General features: G+C 39.1%; 1 protein-coding gene across 9 annotated transcripts in view; it reads right to left on the bottom strand.

Moving 5' to 3' along the window:
* Window positions 1-25,554, bottom strand: part of phldb1b (pleckstrin homology-like domain, family B, member 1b) — a 44,213-nt gene that overhangs the window by 3,473 nt on the left and 15,186 nt on the right. For 5 of the 9 annotated variants that reach the window (XM_077723231.1, XM_077723233.1, XM_077723235.1 and 2 more), the window contains 18 exons: window positions 20,409-20,534; window positions 15,508-16,952; window positions 10,635-10,952; window positions 10,051-10,188; window positions 9,742-9,879; window positions 8,886-9,014; window positions 7,513-7,668; window positions 7,137-7,247; window positions 6,902-6,991; window positions 5,869-6,030; window positions 5,002-5,136; window positions 4,368-4,478; window positions 4,168-4,270; window positions 3,710-3,724; window positions 2,887-3,220; window positions 1,808-1,898; window positions 1,401-1,547; window positions 628-847 (listed from right to left, as the gene is read on the bottom strand). In XM_077723231.1, the coding sequence (XP_077579357.1) occupies window positions 628-847; window positions 1,401-1,547; window positions 1,808-1,898; window positions 2,887-3,220; window positions 3,710-3,724; window positions 4,168-4,270; window positions 4,368-4,478; window positions 5,002-5,136; window positions 5,869-6,030; window positions 6,902-6,991; window positions 7,137-7,247; window positions 7,513-7,668; window positions 8,886-9,014; window positions 9,742-9,879; window positions 10,051-10,188; window positions 10,635-10,952; window positions 15,508-16,952; window positions 20,409-20,534 (3,969 nt within the window). The remainder of the gene's footprint in view (window positions 1-627; window positions 848-1,400; window positions 1,548-1,807; window positions 1,899-2,886; window positions 3,221-3,709; window positions 3,725-4,167; window positions 4,271-4,367; window positions 4,479-5,001; window positions 5,137-5,868; window positions 6,031-6,901; window positions 6,992-7,136; window positions 7,248-7,512; window positions 7,669-8,885; window positions 9,015-9,741; window positions 9,880-10,050; window positions 10,189-10,634; window positions 10,953-15,507; window positions 16,953-20,408; window positions 20,535-25,554) is intronic. The other 4 variants (XM_077723232.1, XM_077723239.1, XM_077723236.1 and 1 more) reach the window with 3 other exon arrangements.

Below are 25,554 nucleotides of genomic sequence, written 5' to 3' on the forward strand. Positions count from 1 at the left end.
GCGGCGTCACTTCATTTCACTTGATGTTCAAGGTCAAGTGATAAGGGCAAGTGGTGCATCTCAAACATCCTCCTTTGAGAGGGCCGCCGCCACGTGCATTTTAACGACGGCGCGAGTAATCTCCACGCGCCTCTTCACATGAAACAAGGTATGCTTTAAGAGGCTTTAAGCGGAACCTTGAGAAAACTTCAAATACCCGCAAGTGAACAATTGTCCCGACGCTTACGACGGCACGTCAATGACACCGTTGCGTATGCCGTACAATGCTGGATGGGGAAAACATGTTCATCCAGGGTAGACTGCCAGATTTGACATAAATATTAAAACTTATTTTACTCTTTTAAAGGTCTCTTAGACCTACCCTTGGAAAATTGAATGATGAGGTGGAGGGAAAACATCTTTAACTGGATACTCAAATGTGGCCTCTTTCTTTTTGTTGCTTTTCTAAAGTGGAAGAGTATTTTTATCCATGGTTTAGGCACGATTTCAAAGTATTTTTGCAGATGCATTTCACACTGCTTCTACTTTTTTTCCCAGTATCCAGATTATCGCATTCTGTGTTGAATGCTTGATTCAGTAGCAAATGCTTTAGAACAACAATCATACAATTATAAATTGTCTTCTTACCGACATAGTAGGAAAAGGTCCTTTTGAGACGATCGAAGACAAACCAGCGTTTCTTCCATGACTTGATCTTGCCTCCCATCTTAACCAGATAGCCCTTGCACATCTTCTCAGTGAGGATGATGTGGTAACAGCTGTCCACGCTGTGGCCTGACGTCTCAATGTGTGCGCGAAGGTCAAATTCCTCTTTCCTAATTGGCAGGTAGCGTGTCATGGGACGGGCCTGGACATATGGACAATCGAAAGGTCAAACAAGGGGGCACGGTGAGAACGCCCCATCACCATTATACAGGCAAAATAAAATGACAGCGGCCTCTCACATAATTACTATTTTCTTTCTTTTTTTTTTTTTACATACATATTGATTGGAACTGTCATAACAGTCAAATACAAATAAAATTACAAATCGCAAATCCACCATTTCAACAGGACAAAAACAACATGCGATATAACTTTATAGTCTTCAAGATATAAATATTAATGTATTGCAACAGTAAACTGATAAGAGTGATGATGACAAACACTTATTGGATACTGAGGTAGTTCAATACTCCCTTGATTTGATGGATCTAATGCAGTGAAGCAGGTTTTTACGAAGTGTTAAACAGAGATGCAACTTTGACAGTGTTCATTTTTTTTAAGGCTAAATCAAATATCAAAGTAAACACAGGCTGAGATTTTGTTTAAAAAAAATTTCAGAATCTCATGTTTATCAAACTCGACTTTCCATTGAAAGCCATTTCACAACACATTTTCCAATGACTCCTTTGGCTGACCTGAGAGAAGTTCTTGGCTCTCATCTTCACCTCCTTCTCCACCAGCTGCTGTCGGTGAAGAGTTTCTTCCTGCAGTCTTTTCTCAGCTTCTTCCCTCCTTTTACGCTCTTCCTCCAACATCTGATGGCGAACGGAGCTCTCCTGTTCCTAAAGCAGAGAGCTTCCATTTAATATGTTCCACCTCAGGATAATTTTTCTTTTTCCCCTGTTGGTCACTTTAATTGTTAAACTATTAGTATAGATGGTATTTGCATCTTCTTTGAACCACATAATGAGAAAAAAAACATGACTGAAAACAAACAAGTAGAGATATTGAATCACTCTATATTCTTTCATTGATCGCCTCACTGCAAAAAGTCATCAATCTGAATTAGAATTCCTAACACCAGCATTGTAACGGAACTTACCCGAAACTCAATGAGTCTGGCTTTCTCCATCTGTGCCTCCTTCAACATTTTCTCCATCTCTTCAATCTTCAGCGCATCTCCTCCTACAACACTTCAAGTGAAAATCAAAACACAACATTAATGTTTATTTCTGTGATATCGATGACGTATTGAACAAAAATGTTATAAAGTGAGCCGCCAAGATTTGTATGTGATGAAGCAAATTAATGAATATGTTCACTCACATTGTCCATGTAGGCTTATATGAGCAAGATACAGATTTGCTCAGTTTATCTTGTACCTTGGTCTCTAATGTACACTTTTAATTAGTGCACCAATGCCATTTAAGTTATCCATAATATTTTACCAATACAGTTTAGTCTCTTGCCAGCCACAATAAAAACTGTGAGCAATGGTTTTAACTGGGGAAGTCCTGCAGTGAGCACTTCAGTAAAACAGCACACAACCTGGTACCAACAGATCGTCTTCAAATTAAAATATGCAGATAGTCTTTAAATGGTGGGGAGCAATCTGGGAAACGGTGCCTGTGGGTGCTTTTTTCTATGTGCCTTACTGAATTCTTCATAAAATGGCGAAATGGAATTACCCTCATTATTAATAAATCTGTTGTTATATTACTGCCCAATAATACTAATAATTCTATTCCATGAACAGTCTCTCTGCACCTACTTGGAGTTTACTCCTCACATATTATATTCAACCAATACTCATTAAAAATATCAGTTTCGGTACGCATGGATTGTTTTGTTCATCTTTTGATGACGCAAAAGTCCCTTCTATTTGTGAAAAAAAGTCCCACTCTTTTTCGTTTTCGACGTGGTTTTGGCATAATTTTGTTTCAAAACATAGTTGCGGTGCACCTCAACTGAAACTTTAGTATAACCAAGAACGAGACTCACAAGCACATTCCCACGTGTCGCATGCACTTCTCGTTTGAACATAAAATCATTTTTTGTTTTAGGATCATAAGATCATCAACAAAACAATGATCATCATTGAATATCCTATGAGCCAAAGATCGAATAAAGATCAAATCATGACACAACAGAGATTACTGAAGTAGTGAGGTTTGCAGTTACCTTGACAGATTATCTGGCGAACAAGCAGAGTTGTTTCCTGTGGACACACTGGTGTCCATACTGTCAGAACTCTCCAGGCTCAGCGTGTCATAAGGCTGCTCACTGGCTGATGCTGGATTGTGATGTAGGATGGAGTGCTGGACCAGAGGAGGGGGGCCTACAGACCTGTGACTGAGTGCAGGACTGTAGGACATTACTGGGGGGTATGAGGGCATGGCATTGATGAGGTTAGGCTGCGAGCCATGGAGGGCCTCCCACTGGCACTGAGCCTCTGCTGCTGCTCTCTGCTTGAGTTCAGCAAGACGTCGTCGCTGCTCGTCAATGACCTGTTGACCTGAAGAATGAGATTTAATGTGTTGTTTGTCTCCTTTTGTTCAGTGTCAATTAGTACTCAGCCATAAGGAAAGCATTTTTCATCAAGAAATGGCCCATTGAATACTAAATACACCAGACCTAACTGAAAGCTCCATTAGTAAGTACACAAAATACACATGCACCCGACATCATTTAATGAAAAATCTTTGCTTAAACACTTCTTATGATGTTGCTGGGAATTCAGTTTTAGACACATTCATTAGGAAGCTGTATGGTCATTGGAGCTCATATCTTCCAACATGCATAATTGATTCACCACAAACAAAAAACAGAAAGGAGAAACCCAGATCAAGTTAAAAGAGCCCAAAAAATTAATGGTAAACCGGGCATGGAAAAAACTGAAAGTCAGTAGAAAAAAAACTATAGCCTAGTTGTGGTTAAAATTGCTTTTGACGTTTAGGTCATTAAAACAATGGTAGTTTGGAGGACACACTGTTTTTAAAGCTACCTGCTGATCTTCCCTCTGTGCGGGGTTGATTGGATGTTTGAGGTTTTGAGATCCGCAGACATAGAGAGAAAGATATAAAGAAACTGAACTTGCTACTAAAAATGAAAATGAATACGTCTATAAACCCCTACTTAAATGAATAGCACCTTTTAAAGATATAAAAGTATTAATAATGGAGTAGCTAAATATTCAGAATATAACCAACTCCATACCCATTTATATTGCATTTAATAGTGCAGTTCTGCTACTCTATTAAATAAAACCACAATAACAACATTGTATTACGTAAACGATGAATGAAAGTGTATCTGAAAATGTATTATTAATATATGTGAAGGCATGGAAAGATCAATTTTCTAGTATTGAATATTGTACAAAAACGATATTACGGAAAAATTGAGTTCAATATCCATATGATGCTGATTTTAATGAAACAGTGTTGTGCGATTCATATTCACCTTTCTGCTGCAGCGCTAGCTGTCTCTTAGTTTCGATGCTCTGCAGGGTGGCAGCCAGGTTTCTGGGCAGACTACTTGAGCTTTTAGGGGTTAGAAGAGGGCTCTAAAAAGAAAAGAGGTAGGAGAAAATATGATCAGGAGATTCTCTGACATCAGGGCAAGCCTTGCTGAAGACAAAGAAAGAAGAATAACTACTCTACCTTAGAGCTTGTGTTGCGGCCCAATGTTGCTGCTCCTTGCTGTGGGGAAGATCCAGACTTAGTCAAATAGGGGGACTGTCCTGCATCACTGTCTAACTTGGAACGGAACACCTGAGGATGAAGGTCAAAACTAAATAAGGAGCTGTAGTATACCAGGTTGAATTTACTTGCATATGTTAGGAATCCATTATGATGGTTTGCTACCCATAGATGAGATTTTTTGCATCTGGAGGGAAATATAACTGTTAAATCATTACCATCATTCTGTTAGATGAAACAATAGAGGTGATTATTATACATCCAATCAGTACCTTCATGATCAAAGAGCCCTACTGGCATTGTGATTTAAAAAAGGGAACTTTGATGCTGCAATCAAATACTGCTGATATAAATTGCGCTAGAAAAAAAAGGATACCCTGATAAAACTTGACTGGTTAAGTAAAGTGATATCAAAAGTCAGTTTAGCATCACAGAAGAAATATGATCTTTAAATTACTTAACCTACAAGATGTAGCAGGAGTGGATGAGAGAATTATTTAAGATGTGACTCCAAGTATTTAATGCCATGAGAAGATGCCAGTTTGACCTTGTAGTGGTCGCATAGTGTGCAGAAAAGAGAAAGAAGACCCTCTACCTGCAGAGCGGGTCTGCGGCCTGATAACGACTTGGCTGGGAGAGGGGGCGACCAGACCTGGCTGGAACCCGCCAACAGCTCCTGGTACCATTGTTCTAAATCTAGTTTGAGCAGTGGAGACCTGCTGCCTTCAGACTGGTACATCAGAGACCACCAAGCAGCAGCAGAGAGAGGCGGGTGCAGCATGCACAGAAAAGACAAGCAAAACAAGAAGAAAACAATGCAAAGATTAAAAAGCACTTAAAACAGTTGAAGACGAGAGGTGAAATTATTTATTTTGTACTTTGAAATATGCCCTTAAATATTTCCAGCACAATGTTCCTATCAAATGCAGTATGCTTTGTACCCTCCAGCCGCTATATCCCTATTTTACATTTCTGTATACTAATTCTATGTGTCTACTGCAATGGCCCAGTTTCTCACAGTAACATTAACATGTTCATCCTGTTCTATTTTACTTAATCTTTCCTTTAATGTAACTACCCTGCAGTTTGAATTTAGAAGGGACATCCCTCCTTGAGCTGAATTATAAATCACTGCAGAAAGTCTTTTGCCACAATCTAAAAAAATCAATTCTTGCCATTTGTATCAGCTCAACATACAGGAACAGCTCTGCCATCACATTGCAAATTGTCTCAGATGGTAGTCATCAACAATTAAATCTTGTAACATTTTGTACCACGTACGTAAAGTGCCTCATCTTTATCAACACTGACATGTTTTACCATTTATAAGTAGAAAATGTGACATTCATGTAAGATAGGTTAATAAAAAGAGAAAGTACTAGAATAGCCAATGTGCCAGACAGGCTGGCGCATGTTAAAATATGAACTGTGCTTGGGTTAAAAGGGAAAGGACAGCACACACCTCCACAGGGAAACACAAGGAGGAACCCGGAGAAGAAAGGGAGCAGGAGAAGGTGCTAGCTACAGCTTCAGACTGCAGGGGATGCCTTAGTGGGGAGGTTGGGGATGACTCCACTTTTGGCATTCCATACATCTGACTCATCTGGTTCACTGTCACATATTCCTTCCCAAACAGAGACACATGAAAACACAAACATAAACCAGATATAACGCCAAAGAAGAGGAGAAACATCTGCAGACCAATTACTGATCCCTGTCCGGTAGGGAAGTCTGCTTTAAACATAGACTCTCGCAACAGATATACAAATACAAAGGATTCAAAACAAAGAGAATATATGTCAAAGAATCCAATTCATAGCAAGGCATTAGATTATTTTAGTTTTATGTTTCATTCTTTACTGAAAACCTAAATAAGTAGAAATAACTTGACGTCTCTAACTTGACAGTGAAGTATGGCAGCCCACCAGGGGGAGTCGAATACATAGAAATTAAAGTTGAAAGAGAATGAGGTTTACCGCCTGAGCAAAAAGGCCTAAAGGCAAAGAAAAGCAATCAGGGAACACAAACAACATCAACCCATATAACATCTGCACCAAACACACAAATCAGCTTCTTGCATTCAAAGTGGCCACTGCTGCATATTGCAAAGACAAAAGATCGCTATTGTACTTCTGAACGTCAGCAACAACCATGAAAGGATGCGATAAGGGCCTCACTAGTAGAGCTACTCAGAAAGTTGAGAGCGGCATTCAAAGTGCATTAGTGTGAACGACAGTGAGGAGGGTCTATCTGAGGCAAACAGGCTTTGTAGAGTGAATTTGAGTTGAAGAAAATACCTCATAAATTGTTAGATACTACTACACAATTCGTATTTTGACAAATAAAGTCATGAAATAAACTTTCAAGATGATGCATAAAAGATTTGAAGAGCACACAAATAAACCAGAACAAATGAATTGATAAGTAAAGCAGTCTTGTCTTACAGCGAAAAAGAATTTTAGTTGTGAGTCTTTAGCAACAATGGTAATTCTTACTTCTCGCATCGATGTAGAAGACTTGGGAAAGCTTTTTCCTCCAGTTAAACTGTGGTATCTCTGTTCCAGAGCAGATAGACTCTCCTTCTCCTATAGCAGACAATTTACAGTTAAAGTGAGTCCTAAAAACGTACTGCACATCTAATTATAATATGCATTCAAATTTGCATTACTGCCAAATTTGCAGGATGACTTTATGAACTAGATTTGCAAGCATGTAAAGCATTCGCAGCACCTTTTGGAGCATTTGCAGCGTGATGGTCCTGTCTTTGGCGAGACGCTCACATTCCTGAGATGCCTGGAGGCCCAGCTGGTTGGCCTGGTTCTCCAAAGCAGACACTTTTTCCTGAATAGGCACAGTGCAAAATAATGACATTGTAAACTAAGCCATGGGATTGCATGTCTAATAAAATGCTATGGATCTCTGCTGGAAACGGAGAAATAAAAACCTCAGTCCCCAGATGTTTGGATGGTTAAAAGTACTGAATTTAGTAAGTATATTTCCATACGATTTTCTTCCAAGAATGCCAAAATGCTAACTGTTTTTATAAAACAGTGATGCTCAAAGGTAGAGAAATGGCTGATTTTGCATCTCTTGGATGCATCCATACCTTCCTCTTAGCCACAGTACTTTGGTACTCTGCTCTTTCCTGCAGCAACTGTTGGCTCATTGTTTCTCTTTCCTCCTCCAGGCTGCTTTCTCGCTCAAGTTGTTGAAACTCCAGATCTTCAAACTTCTTGGTTCCAGTTTCCAGAGCTTCCCCATCCTAAAATGAGATGTCACAGATGAAATGACCACCAAGGATTTTTTTTTTACATGTACTATACTATAGGAAGAATGCTTTCTATCACTAAAATAATACATGTTTTTAAAACAGGATTTGTTACACCCAATTTCAATGCCACTTAATGTCACAGATAAACTGAAACCTTATTTAACTTTGGGCAAAACATTGGTTACACCCTGCACTGAAATAAAATCAGTATTTCCATATAATTTTGTCATGAGAAAGAAATATTAAGTAAACATTTCTTGGTAGATGTGGACTTTAAAATACAAAGTAAACTAACCCAAATGATTACCGACCTTAAACATCACACCGAATGATAGTGAGGAACATAGAGAAGGGTTATAGTCTTGGCCTATGTTAATTGATTAGTGAGCGGTTAACATAGGTAAGCCAGCAATTACAAACAGAACTCCAGACACATGCATTGCAGTGCAACAATTCACTTCGGCTGAATTTCACCAGCATGTTTAAGTCGGAACTGAAGTTACCAGGATCCATTTGTGTGATTACGCTTCAACATTGAATTTGCAGCAATATGTTGGTGTGGCATCATAAGAGAAATATATACAGCATCTAAATGGAACATTTGTGCAAGGGCATCTCATGAAAATATTTGACCATTGTATGCAATGTCTGCCAGACTTCATCACTATGCTTGAGTGCATTTTTTTGATGCTAGATCAGTTGAAGCAGTTGGTATGCCAAACCACAGGTATGATATACTACACACAAAACCATTAGCAGGTTTGGTCATCCTGACTTCTCTTTTCACAGACTTTACCTAAGCATTGATGAACTATGATATTGTTTTATGTGTACAGAGAAGGTGGGTGGCAATTTTCAGCAATTTAGAGATAAACAGGAGAAAAAAGTGCAAGAATTTTAAAAATCCAAATGCTTAAATTATAAGTGTACAATGTTATACACGATGTCAGTGCATAAAAAAGTATTCACTTTTTTTTTTGCGTAACAGAGCATCATTTCAATGTTGTGAACTACTATGTGATACTTACAATGTGGTATACAAATGTTAGAGTTGGGGTGTGGCAATCAATGTGTATATTGTAATGAAACTGTACTTCAATGGAAGGATAAAGGCTATCAAGTCTGTGTTTTCGATGAAGTCGATGACTCATGGCTTGCACAGGGTGTGCTGACTAAACTTTCATGGTTTTGCTCTACTAACTACCCACCCTTTTGAACTGTTCCTGCAACTGTTCACGGAGGGACTCGGGACAGTTATTCAGTTGGTTCTTCAGCTCAGCATGGCCTTCCTGAAGTCGCTGCAAGGCCCGGCGTTCGGCCTCAACATTAGCCCTCTCCTAGAAAGACATAGTGCACACACCCACACAGAGTATGTATAGTTGGAGTGGGGTCGATAGACGGATGGATCGAGAAGGTGAGGAAAAAAATATAAGAGAATAGGGGCAGAAAGACACCACTCATAATTCAAATTATGCAAATAAGAAGCCTTAATATGTTAGTGTGAACAGATTGCTCCTGAAGGGGGATTTCCTTAATGAAAGAATATTACACTGGTTGTCAAGGATGTCAGGTACATCAATAAGGAAATGGGAACTTGAAGATAAGAGACCAGATGGTTTCCCCAATTTAAAAAAAAAAAACTTTCAACAGCTAAAAGGTAATAAATGTACACAGGTGTGCAATAGATCAAAATAGTCCCTGAAAAGCAAGGGCCACACTGTATGTCATGCAATTCGTGTAGAAACTTGGAATCAGTCAGGCAGCAAGTTAATTTTAGAAGGTATGGAAAATGTTAAATATTGTTAATACATGTCACTATGGTGGTGGTTATACATCATAAAAAAACTGACCAGAGAGGTCAAGCTCATGCAACCAAATGCTCACATTCTCTTATATGCCCTCAAACATTTTAAATATCATTATAATATTTAAAGATCTGCAATGACGTCAACAGTAATGAACCATTCAGGAAGTGTAAGTTTATGCCCCATGAGAAAAACATAGGTAGGGTGTATGCGTGATTTCTTTTTCCTTCAAAAATGATCACAATGAAATCATCCATACCTTGTCTTTCTCTTGCTGAATGGCATTCTCCAGTTCATCGAGCTTGCGCTGTAGCTGACTGATGATGTCCGTTTCTGCCTCGATCTGGTCGAGTTCTGCCTGCCTCTCTCCCTGCAGCAAGGCACGTTCCATTTCGGCCTACAGAAGTGAAAAGAAACCACATCAAGTAAGAGAAATGAGTTAAGATAAAAAGAATTAAAAAGATGAGTCTTTGTGTCTTTGTATATGTACAGCAAATTGTAACAAATTAAATGTCAAGTTAATTTAGATATTTCTTGCTCATGCTAGAAAGAATTAGTCTGAATATACCTCTTGTTTGGACTCCTGATACTGTTGCTCCAGCTCCGTCAGCCGTGTCTTGAGTTCGTCAAGCCGGGACAAAACATGCACCCTCTCTTCTTCAAGATAGCCCAGCTCTGTTTGATCTGAACTGGCCACATCCTCATGCTGCAAGGAGTAGGGACAATGTCTGATTATGTTTCGATTAGTTTTTAGACAAGATGAACTTGCAGTGCAAATGTATTCATCTTTCATACAGGGCATCCTCACATTATTTCAGCACTAGTCTACTTTATTGAGCACTCACCTAAATAAAAACATGCATACTTTTTCCATAATTTAGCACACAAGCTAGACCTGTATCAGCAGTTGCTGTATAAAGTATGCTGTGATAGTGTACTGTGATAGACCATAACTATCAGATGATTGTGCAATCATCGGAGTAACATTATGTGTTATAAGAGATGAAATAGAATCTTCAGTTAACAGACAGAAGAGCTGCCTTTAAGGTCTTTTCACAAGCTGCCTGGTTCAGCAAAGCCAGGCATCATTTTTGCACATGCTGGGTTGTGTGTCGGCATGCCGGGCACATGTGATAGAACATTTTCTCTAACCTGTTTGTTTCCATTTAGCAGTGCTGATGCTGTGCATGGAGCTGGAAATTTCCTCACCTCCTGATGGGTGCTTTCAGTACTACTGCATTCCTCCTTCAGGTTCTCCTCATCGCTCTCCTTCTGTTTTTGTGCCAGACGCAAAGTGGCTGAAGTTGGCGTTCCTCCTAGGATGCTCTCAATGGATGACCCGGGTACAGAGCCATCTGAAAACCCCCCTGGGAAACCTGTCTTCCCAAATGTGGCTGAATCTGAGCCGATGCTTTCGTCTTTATTGTACTCGGCACAGAGATTTAAGATTGTCTCCAGTCGCTGTCTCTCCTGCAGTCAAATAAAGAAGAACATCAAATTAAAACTTTAATAGAACTCATGAATTATGAAACAAGTCAAGTCATAAATTTGAATTTCACACACCATGATTTTAAATGAATAAACAAAAGATATTTCAACCCAAATAGTGGATATACCGATCAACAAACACCTGCACGGGAATGAAAAGACCCTCTTAATTTGAGAACAACTCTCTGTGTTCCCTTAAAGTTATAAGTCCATAAATTATTCATCATTAATATTTCATTTGAGGGTACTAAATTGCCTCCCACAGTTACTGATATGTGATATGATGCCATCCTAACTTCTACTTTAAAGGTTGTTTAGGGAAGGTTGTTGTTTTTTTTACGCCAAGAGTAAGGATGCTGTTGGACCTACTTCTGATTCTCTACTCTATAGCAGATGACAGCAAGGGGTTTTGTGTAAGGCACCCCCACGACTCTCATGAGAGTAAACAGTACAAAAGATGAACATAATAATGTAAAAAGCATCATACATTTTTGTATTGAGGTTCAATAGAGCCACTGTGTATTCTTTTTAAATAGAGAATAAGCTGATTGTTCTAGCTATAAAGGAAAACTTCCTATGTTGCATCCTTTCGCTCCTGCAGAAAACACAAAGTTTTCCCACAGTGAAAAAAACTGCACTTGGACCTATAATTTCAGCTGTGTAAGCTTTGAACTGAGTAGGTGGGAAAAATACCTCTTTGAGCTATAAATTGTAGTACTCAAGCAAGAAGATCCAAATGTCTACCATTTACTGGAGAGTCAACAGCTACTCTCAAGTCCTCCCACTCAACATCTGCTTGCAGACAGATTATACTCCTCAGCACTGACTCCAAGCTGCTTTTTTTTATTTGTCAAGGTGTTTCATCAAGTCTGCACTCACATCATGTTATTGACTACCAGAAAGTATTGGGGTAAGGTAGTAGTTGTAAAACATGTAGGATGTGAGGATAAGAACATTTTTTATCACATTAAACTATAGGCCTGGCCAACACATAATTTAACTTGACGAATAGAATTTAACACATTTTACTCTACACCAAATTGCCAGACGTTTTTAGATCCCTAAATTTGCTGTGGTTTCCCTGGAAATATATTTTTTAAAAGCCTAATGTGTTTATGAAGATAATTGAAAATCATCCAACAGGACAATGACCCCAAGCATACATCAAATGTAGTTATAGAAAGGTTAAATTAGGCTAGAATTAAGAAATTGCCTTCCCAAAGTCCTGACTTAAACCCCACGTTTAAATGAACTGTACCAATTCTTGTCAAGAGGAATGGTTAAAGGTTTTTCCAGACAGTCGGCAGAACAGGGCTCTCGAGTTTACAAAAAGAAAAACACTATAGGGGAGTTTTGGGTAATTTGTTTCATTTTGTCAGCACTTATACAGTGACAGCTTCATTTCAGAGTACTGTAACCAATTTAGTTTTTTTTTTTTTTGTATTTGCATCTTTGCAACAGTTAGAATTTGATTTTTCTATCTCCTTGTCTCCCCTGAGAGCGAATCTTGTTTTGTCTTGTCGCCTTTTATGTTTTTCCCCTTCTCCTCCCCAAGCCCCAACGGCAATTCCCCATCTGTGCACCTTTCATCAGACCGGTTACAGTACTTTGGAAGTGTACAGCTGAATGCTTCTGTGAAATTCTCTGCAATTTTACGTGCACTGTGCATCCAGAGCAGACAGGGAATGTTCAACAAAGTCTTGTTTTCCATATATCTGCAGGCAGATTTACATTTGCTATCTTACTATCTGCAAAACAAACCCCACTCATGATCAGGCCCTCATCCTTGGGGGGTTCATCATCTTGAGTTCCCAGTGGAGGAACAACCAGATGATCCTGACAAGAGGCGTTTTATTTAATCATCCTATCCTCTCCCCCTCTCTGGTGGAGCACACATGCATCAAAGTTAGATAGTCAGCCTCTCCAGTGGCAGTCAACCCCTCTGGTAAATAAGTTGCTGGTCCTCCTTAAAGATGTCACTGACACTGTTGTCAGGATAAAACCATGGGGTTGTAGCTCCCAGTGGGGGTGGCTGCCATTTAAACAGCTCAACCCTCCCTGCTCGACTGAGACTCAAGCACTCAAATGGAATCTTGCTTCTAGTCACCACGTCACAGACACGCATTAGATCGCAGGAAGGATCAAAGACAATGATTAAAGGCAGTACTAGTCGAGTTGTATTTTTTTTCTTCTTCTTCCATTCCCTAAACACTTCTTGGGAAATATGCACCCTTTCTGCTTGATTATTGTTCCGGGGTTCGAGCTAGAAGTTTGTAAGATGCGCATTCAGTTGCATCAGCTCGCACGTTAAACAATTTGCTGTAAACATGAAATTAGAAGATTAAATATTCATATGCACACTTTGGAGAATGAAGCTAATGGGGTCCACTAATAGGAAGGAAAAAGATAGTTTAGATACTTTGACATTAAAATTAATACACCAAAGAAACACTTGTCACACTGGACAATTACACATGGCTCTCTAATTCAACAGCTCGAACATTAAATAAATTATCAATGCATAAATATGCATTATGAAATAGTATACGCTGCATGAAGGGATACTGTGTACCTGCTACAAATATAAAATAACTTGCTTCTTGTGGGTGATAACAGTACCACACGGGGAGAGAAGATAAAAGCACGGACAGTGTACAACTAGTTTTTAAGAACATTGTGAGTATTAAAAGCTGAAACATTCAATTGGGGAATGTTGTTTATGTGTAATAAAGGGATTACATATTCATGGGCCATTAGTTGAATAAAATCCTAACAAAATAAATAAAGTGAGCAACAAGGAATGAGTTTTTTTCAATGAGATTTTGCCAATATTTTCAACTGATCCATCCATTGCTTGAATATTGCTTGAATTAACACAATTTGACAGACATTAACCACCCTCCTGTGAATGATGGCTTTTTCTATATTGGATTTATGACAAAGAAATCACTTCTCTCCTGGTTTAACATAAAACGTAAACCGTCTTAAAGTGTGTTTTATATCAAATGTTTTGAAATTAAATTTGAATATTATTTTATTCCCACAAACTAAATAAATCTTTGAAAATAAATGAAAAAAATAAATTTAACATGGAAGTTTATGAGAAATTCTTATATTGCAAATATGTACGTATTTCGTTTAGTTTGTAATGCAAAAGAGACACCAGAAATATCAAGTTTGTGAACAGGCAGATAACCCCCTCTAGTGGAGAAAAACTCAAACAGCAGCACGTGCAAACACTGAAAAGCAATATTTGACAAATACATATTTGAAACGGAATCAACCACTGAAAAGTGTGCATTAGTCTTAATAATGCCGTTTTGTAATAAATATTATGAACATAAACCTGGAAAATTACTTGGAAAAACAGTCTTATGCATCACTTTTAAGTTGTAGGGTCAGAGGTTTCACATAGAGGTTATGAATAAAATTAACTATGGGTAGAGGTTTCACTATGAAACATGAGCTAGGTATATTTGGTCTTGGTCAAGAATGGTTTGCAATGCATTACGCCATGTTCTCTTTGAGAATGTGGAGGTATATTTGGTCTTCTAATCATAATTGATGACATCATATGAGTGGACTGGAAAACAAGTTGGAATTGGAAGCAGAGACGAGACTAGTTTAAGTTGCTGCCCCAGTTTGACAAATGACAAAAATTCTATGAGCAGAAAGGGATTATCTACACAACAGAAAGTCAACTGTTTAGCCAATTAAAGGTATTTGTATACTTCTCTACTGTCATCTAGTATTGGCTCAAAGTTTGTTCTTAACACTTTGTGTTTTATAATTGCATTAAGAAATTCTTGAAGAATTCAATAAACTGATAAAGAAAAACCTGAATCAGCGTATCCTTTTAAGAAGAAGCTTCCTGCATTCCTGCTGCCTCAGAGCTGTGTACTCCCACTCATTTCACAATAACAATAACTCCTTTTTTCTTAAATAAACCTCGCTAGGAAAAACTCAACTAACTTGTTTTTTGTAATCAGTTGAGTAGGGAGTCATGGTTCTGTGTGGAATGACATAAATGCATTTGACTTGGGGCTAAGAGAAAAATCTCTCTAGACAGTGAATCAACTGTGACTAATTATGGGCCCTGCAGCTGCACACTCCGCTTTTCAAAAGAGCTACGAGTGTCTGCGTTAAGAACAATACAATAACAAAACATGCCTCGAAAAGACTTAGGACTTTTTTTATCTCAAGTAGGCGTTGCTGGTACTATTATCTTTTTATCTTATTATTTACATTTGCGACCAGCATATACTTTAAGATACTTTCCCGTATATTTTCTGGGATAAACAACAGCCAAGTAATATGTATTACTCATAGACGACCCATCTTTTAAAACACACTAAAGTTTTGCTGGAAGCAAAAGATGTTCCTTCACAAACAGATCTGACAAAATCACCTTGGAAAAGGCACATAGACACACATTTGACTAAAAAGAGATTGTTGAATTAGATAACCATATAATGGACCTAAAAGAAGAGATTTTTTAAAAGTACATTTTTCTTGGATAATTGTGTTTCGCACTCACCAATCTCTCCATTTCCTGCTCTCGAAGTCGCTCCTCCCTCTGTCGTCGGTGATATTCCAACAAGTCATCTTCATTGTCACTGATTTCTGAGATGCTGTTCTTCCTTTCCCTCATTCCCGGCCGCCCTGTAATTTTCCTGTTGCTTCTGGGGCTGGACATGGGAGATGAGCCAGGCAAAGAACCAAGACTATATGCAGATGACAGCGTATTACCATAGCTGGCTTTCCGTATTCCTGTGCCACTTTCCATCATCAGAGAGGTGGGTGAAGGACTACGGGCTCGCATTCCCCAGCTGCTAGTCATATCCGCAGGTGTCGTTCCAGTCTTCCGATGAAGCCTTGGGCTCTCTGAGGCGAGCATGCCCAGACCACAAGGGCTATCAGGCGTCTTTAGAATTGGTATCGTTCCTGGGAGTGCCCCCGGGAGTACTGGGACACCTCTACGAGCAATTGAGGGACTCAGAGGTGGAAGTTCTTTCACATTACTTCGTCCTACACCATTAAGTTCAAAGTTCCGCCTGGCCATGCGTGGGCTTTCTGGGGTCTGATGGCAGGGTGAGCCTTGGATGATATGGACAATAGGATCAAGAGGAGGCTGGAAGGTCTTAGCAGATTGGGAAAGTTGCCTACACGGGCTTGAGGTGATGGAGCGATCAGTTAAGCTGAAGGGGCTAGCTGGCCTCTCATGAAGCGCTGTGTTTGATTTGGTCCTTGCACTAGCAGACAAGGAAGGACATATTTGAAACTTGGAAGTAAAACTAGGGGTATTTGGCACTGTATTTCTGCTACTGAGAGATTCATTTGAAGACAAATAAGTGGTCTGTCCGAGGCTCTCTATACCGTCTGGGCATACCCCTCTGTGACTAAGTTTAGGGCTAGAAGGAGCGTCCCCTAAAATCTTTCTTTGCAGCCTGGGGCTTTCCTGAACTTTCTGACCCATGCCGCCACCATTGAAATTAGGTAGGGTGGGCCGTGGGTGCGGAAGAAGTTGTGAATGGCTGGTGAAGTTGTAGCTAGAGGAACGTGCAGGCACTGGTGGCAGAGAAGAAATGATATCCTGGGGTGGACCGCCAGGAGATGGGCTAGTAATGCTACCACTGCTGGCTGCTGAAGGGGAAGAGAGAGGAGAAAAGGGTGGAGATGTATTGTCATAGCTGGATCCCATGGACATGGCCCCGGGACTTGTAGGGGGTGATAGCAAATACCTGCCCCCACCATTGACCATGGGTGCCAAGGGTGAATTAGTAACTGGTTGACCGCCTGGGGGCTTTTTGTCTTCCGAAGAGCATGGTTCAGTGTCATCCATGACTAACGAGTCCATGATGTCCTGGAGGTCTTTTTCAATCGAGCTTACAATTGCACTGTGCTCAGACTGGACTCTCTCACCAATTTGGGAGGACTGTGCTGGATTAGCTTGATGATTCCCATTGACCAAGCTCTCCGTGTCTAAAAGGGGTCAAAGAGAAAAGATAGCAGTAAGCTTCACAATCTTTTAGTATTCCATTACAATCACACGCTGCCCAACAAGTGAACCACTGCAGGATCTGGCAACTTGGATATTGAGATGAATTAAGTATTCATACTTAGAGTCATATATTAATATATGTATATATATAATGAGTGGTGGTTTCATGTGACTGTTTGAATGACTGCCTTGTTTAAACGAGAGTTGGAAACACTGAAAATAGCATTTCGTTGAAGGATTAACATCATTCATTCATTCATTTTCTGAATGAATGACACTTGAAATCAGTGGCCGGCCAATCAGAGGGCACTTGGAGACGGACAATCATACCTAGGGGCAATTTAGTGTGCTCAACCAGCCTACCCTGTATGTTTTTGGGATGTGGGAGGAATCTATAGGTTCCATAGAAAATCCATGCAAACCCGAAAGAACATGCAAACTCCACTCAGTGAGGACCGACCTTGGGATCAAACCCTCGACCAGAGAAATGTGGGTCCACCCGGTCTAACATTAGTTTTTTATTATTATTATCATTATTATTATTATCCAATGAGTTTGCAATGTGAGGGTGGGCATATTGCACAGTGCTGTACACATACTGCACATGATACACATGATTATTATGCACTTTTGGGGGAAATTCCTAGTTACACCAGAAATCATGATGAAGATGGGAGAAAAATATGAGATTAAGCATGCATCTGCACGATCATCTGATATATGTTGCACCATTTTTCCCCTCTAAAATACAAAAGCCTTACAAATAATGCATTAGCTTGTTCTGGCTCAGCAGGGATGGGAGTAGCTTGGTGTAGCTCCTCTTGTCATGGCTCAGCTGCACACTGGCGTTCAATGACAGCCACCAAAATCGAATCGAATGTACTTATTTTTACAGGGTTGATATTTTATGTCAGCACTCTTTAAAAATAAGGAATCTGATCTCGATGTTATTAATTCACAGTAAAAGGATACAGAGGCAGAAAGAAGGGGGCACAACAAACGCATCTCTTTGCTAGGGAAACGCACATTAAGTGATGTCATGGTCTTGCGATGTGAAGGGCAGCATTCTTAAACTTCATTAGGGAATCTGGCATAAAAGTACATTGGATCAGTGACCTATAAATCCGCGATCTATTCTACTTCCACTCCATGTTTGTGTATATGTGAAGATCGCAACACAACAACGATATCGATTTTGCTCTCAAAAAGAAGCAAATACAAAACCATACGAAGTGATTTTCCCGTGAGGAAGCTACTCACGTGACTGAATAAACCACGATCGTTTCGTGCCGTCCACCTGATCTTTGACAAAGTGTGAAGCACATCCTCCGGGTGACAGTGGCACACTTGCTGTGACACCGAGGAAGGTTGCACGCTTCCCCGGCGTATTCTCGTTTAAAAGGCTCGGGGTAGATGCTAGGCACCGGCCTTGTTTCTGGCACCCCTGTCTGTCGAGTTGCGAAACTACAGGTGTTTTCCTGCCTCAGCAGTCAGCTACAAATTCATTCTAAATCCATTCACGCGTGAAAAATACATGGTGCTGTCGTCAATGTGCAAAATATAATAACATGGCAATGATAAATAGTTATGATCCTGCGCAAAATCTGAATGCAGCTGGAGTTTAAAATATATTATATATGATGTGAAATGTTAAAATAAAAGGAATACAAGGATGGAAAATGTGGGTTATGACTGGTTTGGAACAAAAACTGAGGACTGGAAAACATTTACATATATCAATTTTAATTTTATTCACTGGGTTTTACATCCTTCTGAAAATTCCATTAGATGGGAATAGACAATAAATACTAAGTCGTGGCATTTTCCAAAAAGAAAAACCATAACTGTCTCAAAGAGTGTCTCTTTGCAAGTAGCAAAAGTTTCTCAATTTTGAATACTATTTGCCCTCATTGGGGATCATTGAAGTTTATCCTCCTGACTAAGAGCAGCCATTATAAACTTAACCCCCTATATTCAAGATACCTAGCCTTTTAACAAAAGTCTACCCAATATCCAATTTCCTCCTTACACAATTCACAAACAAATATGTCATCATTAACAGTATTACTTTCTCCTCTGCTTTTATTACAATAGTAATGAAACAAACTCCTCCAAATGTTCCTGTGCAGTCTCTCTAGTTGCCCAAACGTCTAATGTCTGATGGTAATCAATTTAAAATGGTTTTCTGGGTTTGCCCAATTAAAATAGTTCTGGTCTAACCATTCATAAACAGATTGTCATTTCTGTTATTTATTTATAAACAGACAGCAGATATGCTAAGATTATACTGGGAGTGGCACTCTTTGCGTTCATCTGAATGCAACACAGGAATGTATAATTAGGGAAAATTGTACTTCTCTAAACAACGGAAGGCTTTCATTACTGAATCAGGAAGTCCACACCAAGGAGCCAGCATTTGAGCTATACTTACTCCGCTGCAGCATCAACTGTCAAATGAAGGGAAATAAGACACTGATAGCTAAGATAGCTAAGAAAACCTCTACTTAGAGTGACGTGGTTTCCAGCTGGAGCTTGCTGAATGCAAAACATACCAGTAGTCAAACAGTTTGCCTCGAGATGCTGTGTAATGAGATGCACATAAAACAGGCTTGGTGTTACCTCTGGCACCCTTTGCAGTTGAGCGCCTCCCTCACGGCATACGTGGCAACTATACTGCATTTTAAACTACAACAATAACAAGTGGTAACAAAACTATAGACAGCCACAAGTGCAAAAAAATGTCAAAAGTTTTGCCACAATAATAGACACATTGAATTCTACAGGCGCACTCCATCGAGACTTTTTCAAGATCCAGTTACAAAAGCTCAAAATAAAAATGGAACACTAAATTGGGAAATATAACACTGGTAAAACTTCAAATAAAGGCAAGTATTGTTGAACTGAGCATCATACATCCTTGTGTGGCTGTATGACTAACAACCATGGCTGACTATGAAGAATGAAACATGCTGGAGGTGTACTACTAGACAAACAGTCAGCTGTGGGCTTCCGTACTACATACAATCCACTGATGGTCTTTAAACCAAAGTATGATAGCGACATTCAAGAATAGGCTATTCATTTCCCACAAGGGACAGAATTGTCTTCAGCCCAACAAATAGAAGTTAAACTGAGCAAATGATAAGGAGTGAAAGACTCTTTGAGACCTTATTATTGACTAAACAAAGGGGCCTGTGATTTTCTAATCATAACCAGTTCCATCCACGTGGAAGTAATGCTATGGTTCTGCCTTGCATTGCACAAACCTACCTACTACATACCTTACTGCCATAAAATACTATAGCACATGATGGAAAAATGTCTAAGTGTTCCATGATGAATCCCTTAACTAATATCCTATGGATAATGTTATCTAATCAGTAACATGTCCTATTAGTCCTTGTCATAGGAAGGATTTTATGACTGGTGTAACATACCTCCATATCCTCTGTAGTCCCCTGTAGAGACACTGTTTGCTTGGGGCATCATACTCTTCATCCTTATGGCTTCTTCAGGGTGGTTGAAGCGAAAAAAGGCAGACTGACCAAAACACAGCATACAGCCTATGAAAGAGCACATAGAACAGATAAGACACCATGAATACATCAGTTAAATGGCCAAGTTGCCATCGATGAAAAAAAACTGCTGCTGTCGGTGATATGATATAACTAAGTAAGGGATACTGGATAGTGGACTTAATGTCATAATGTTTGATGCTTCATAGAAGGAAATAAATTAATATATTTATAAAGTTGATATTTGTAGGATACTGCACTTCTCTGTACGCTTGCCATTTGAATTCTATGCACATTACAACACACACCATTAAATGATAATGCCAAAACCGTTGTCAAAAGCTGGCAAACAAAATAAAGTCCCCAAAAATGTGCTAAGTAACTGTATTAAGTACATAGTCAAGCAATATGAAGCGGGGTATTTCTCCGGACTGTCAGTCCACAGCTATTAAGACTAACAATAATGAACTCAATTACAGGAGCCTCTTGGCACCAATAAATGTTTATCAATATAGCTATTAGGAAGCTGAGGACCATCTATCAACATCTCATGATGGATTCTCAATCTTCAGCATCATGGGAGCATCACATAACAGGTCTGTATATAATGACTTGATTTATGGTCTCAAGAGTTGCAAGCCATGACCTATCATACCCAGGGGAGGCACTGAAATCATGGATGGTTGATCGTTATAAAGCATTTAAACAAATGGTGGCAGTATAGATCTGGTGGTTCATTTAAAATAGGGGTCAGGAATCTTTTTGGACCATTGGTCGATGTAGCGGCTTCTACTTCTAAAAGAATGACCTTATGAGTCAGGAATTTGTCTCAATGTAATCTTAACTGTCAAGATGATGAAAATAGTGTTAGTTCTAAGTTATCAGAAGCCAGAATCCACACAAACTGTGGGTGGTTCACACCTTATCTTGAACACAGGAAAAAAATCTGGCATGCCATTGCCAGAAGAAACAGACAAGGGCAGGGCAGTTCATGATCCCTAACCAGGACCACACCTCAAAAGACAACACATCTTTTATTTTAAGATGAAACGGAATGCATCTAAAGGACTTACATTTTACAATATTCTAAAAGACTAGGATGACTAAATTTCATAATACTGTGACATAAAATTCCTTTATAGATTTGGAAAGGGTTGGACTCAATAAAAAATAATGATGCTCTGTGAATATGCTATGGAAAAAAACTAAGTTGGAAAAATATGTATTCAGTTTAAGATTTAAGAATAAACTCTCTCTCAATTCATTTGCTGCCATTGTCAATCACTCCATTTGAACTGGGAGGGATGGCAAGTCGTCACCAGGCTGCCCAGTTCCAATGCTGTCAATGGAAGCCAATATCTTAATGTATTGTTAGTATAATTCCAATCAGCAATTTGCAAAAGCCTCTGGATTAAATCTCTCAAAAACTTGGCTCAGCATAAAAAAACTGCTAGACAAAGGAAATCTGTCTAATCAACAAATTCTCTTCAATACTTTCCAAGAGGAAAATGTACACATCATTTTAATGATTACACTGCACTAAGTACCATCACATAAGTCTTGCACTGTTGATATTGGCATGATAGAATAGAAGTGAAGATGTGTGTGTATGCAATAAGATCCTACCCAGTAATTAAATGGACTGCCTCTGACCAGAGTGGTGGAGAGTAATGTCTTCCTCAGCACTTCAGAAATTATTCATCTAATCTTCCCTGCCTACACTGCAGTGTGTGTGTGCTGAGTAACTGTGAGAGCAATATCTTTTAGCACGACATTTTCCACAAGCACTGTTTTTTTTTTAAAGTACTAACCAAACCCAAATTCTTTCTATAATGCACTTTCCATCAGAATACATCATTGCACTTCACTTGACAGTTTTCCAGGACTAAGGAGGCATACTGTACGTGTTATAGCAAAATCGCAGTTACAATGTTGGACCCTTCCTCAAGGACACTACAACCCCACTCTAATAAAACTTCAGGACCACATAAATGTATTACAGAACACAGGATGGATGATGGAGTCAAGGTGAATACCATTAGCTAAATGTAAATATATATATAGAACATGCAAGTCAGCAATCTAAAACTGTGCTTTTTTTGCCTTTAAGAGGAAGACTGTCACTTATGACTAAATTTCAAAAGCTATATATATTTACTCTGAGGCCAAAGGTTGTAATTGTTTGAAAAACAACAGAATTGTTTAAAATACATTCTGTTTTTAAAATTATGTTGATTCATAGATTTTTTTGGAACAAACAAGTCACATAGAGCATTCATCTTTTATATTAGTTCACAAAAATACAATGAAAATGATTTCAATGAAATGGTGATTCGTGTACATGTACTATTTCGAAACTTTTTTTTATGATTGAGAATGCACTACTCATAATACTGTGGTTTCTGACACTACCCACATATAATTTAGTTGCTACAGCATTTTTGATTTGTTCTAAAGAAAAAGTGTAATTTCCCAATTGCAAAATAGAATAGATTCTTGAAAAATGATACAAATAACATGGATTATTTCTCAACTCCTATTGAAATGTCAAAGCTGACAAGACTAATCATATAAAATGTTCTTAGGCCACAAGGGTATATCAGTGTTTAGGCCACTTTATGCCTGAAGCTCAATGTAGCATTTAAAAAGAACAGCTGGACCCATTGGGAATTTCTCGCTGGACCAAAGTTTCCATCGTTTCCCTAATACCATCTCTGCACGCCAACCACTGGAAAAACTTTTCCAGCATGTCAGCTGACTGTTTAGAATATTTGTTTTAAAGATGAGACGTGAGGAAGCAGGGGTGGTTAGAAGTGAAAAGCTACACATTCTAGTACAGTGTGCTCACATGTCATAAGGTTCATCCCAATGTTTGCACATATACAATAATACAAAGAACGCTGACGCTATGCAAGTCATTGCAGACTGTAGAGCTTTGTGAGGTGTCTTACAGTCAGCTCCTGACTGCTGTCACAAGTTATTCCCACTGCACTAGGCTGCCTGTCACATGCTCTAAAACCCTTTCAACTTGGGACTCCCTTTCAGTAAGCGATACTTTTATCAAGCAGCTACTGTATCTATTACCTGAAGTGTTTTGGTTGTCAACCTAATGCTTAGCTGGACACAGACATGTAAAATATACATAAATATTTCACATGATGAAGTCATTGTCAATAGTGTCTAAAGAAATGGGATATGGGATGAGTTAGTAGTGGCTGCTGGGTGTCCAGATTCTCTCAGGGTGGTCTTAAATGACACAATAACAGGGCTATTTAACAACTCTCCCCAGGATCGGGGGTCTGCATCAGAGTCAGGTTTGATAATCGGTGGGCCATTATTCTATGTGAGCATTCAATGATTCTTTCTGAACCATGCTGATTTTCTTCCAAAATCATCAAGACCTCTTGTAACTTTAAAATTAAGAAGGGGGTTTGAGACTGTAGCTGGTTTCAAGAATCCCCCAGCATACTTAAGGTTTTTTTTGACATTGTTGGGGCATAAAATACATCCCAGTGCCATTTTTTCATTTACAAAGACTTTTATTTATTACTGGTTAAATATAATAAACTATCCAAATCATGGGGCATCATTGAAGTAGGTGAAAAGTTGCAAACAGTAGAAGAGTAGCCATACTAATTACTGTTTGCTGTTGCTATGGAAAACAGGTTATGGACTCTAGGCAAAGATCAAGAAGTCAAGCCCCCCAGTTAACCAATAGGTGTTTTTCCAACAAGTCAGGGGCAATCAAACACAGGCTTTAGAAATACCAGGGGAAAACTACTTTGTCGAGAATGCAAAGGTTGGAAGCCGTGGTGTTTTACTCTGTATTCATGGAGGTAGCAGTTTGAACAATTATAGTTTTTAGAGTTTCTGGTTGTAGTGTCTAAAGGGATGTGGCACTTTACTTTTACACTTTTCATTGTAACCAAACTAAATCAGAACTTGACATTTTTTCCACAAGAGCTGCAGCACATTGTTGAGAGCAGGACTCTATTAATACCATTCAGATCGTAGTGACCAGATGCAGACATGTCTAGTAGACACCTAAAGATTAAGTTTCAATGATTAGTTGCTCCTTGTCTGTATACATGTTGCCACCCCTTCTATTCATTCTGTTACAACTAAAGGCAAAGGTAAACACATACCTAAAAGCAAATGGCAGCCCTATCATATCAACTATGACCACAACCCCTCTATTTTAGTCCTTAAGGTGCACTGGGTTTGCAACAGAGCCTCCATATCTTTCTCCTGTGTGGGCCATGAGATACTAATTTCCAAACACGAGCTCCAGTGTACGAACTGGTCTTAAAATTCCATTTGACAATCAACTGCAAACTGAGTCACTGTCACAAAATTAGACATTTCAGTATACCATGTCCGATTATACCTAATGTCTTTTTGTTTTCCTCCCAACGTAGAGTAACCCTTACCATTATCACTCCAGTAATCTGTGAGAAATACCGCCTGATAGGTAGCCTGAAAAGTCCCAAAAAGTATGAACCACAAAAAAAGGCATTTAGAATCCCCAATCGTTAAACGTGAAGCTTGTTTCTACTTCTGTCACAAGGCCTCGTTGGGTCAGATTGGTGACCAGAAATAGCAATGTAACAGTAGACATAGACAGTGAGATCCGCTTATGTCAGTAGGTGGTGGCGGGACTGGACCTGTGAGTGCTGTCTATAAACAGAACTTGCATCCATCTGGGGGAAAAGTTGGAGCTAATGTAAATGTTGTATTTATACAGAAATGCATTAAGAAATGTTGCCATTTGTATATGCTGCAAAATGCAGCCTCTTGGTTAAAACATGCAAACTCCACACAGGTGAACATGACAAGGATTAGAACCCAAGACCCCAGAGTTGTGAAGCCAATGCGCTAACCACTTGCACCACCACAACAATCAAACAGATCAATATGTAGAAAGCACAAGAGGTTAAATTTAGTACATGACAGTGACAGAACTGAAAAAAAAAGATATTTCTCTCGATTTCGATCCCAGTAGAGTAGAGCATCTTAAAATTGTTCATGATGCATCATTTCAATATGTGACCGGCAAGTAACTGGAATA

The sequence above is a fragment of the Stigmatopora nigra genome, chromosome 8 (genome assembly GCF_051989575.1).
Source record: "Stigmatopora nigra isolate UIUO_SnigA chromosome 8, RoL_Snig_1.1, whole genome shotgun sequence".
NCBI classification, from domain to species: Eukaryota; Metazoa; Chordata; class Actinopteri; order Syngnathiformes; family Syngnathidae; genus Stigmatopora; species Stigmatopora nigra.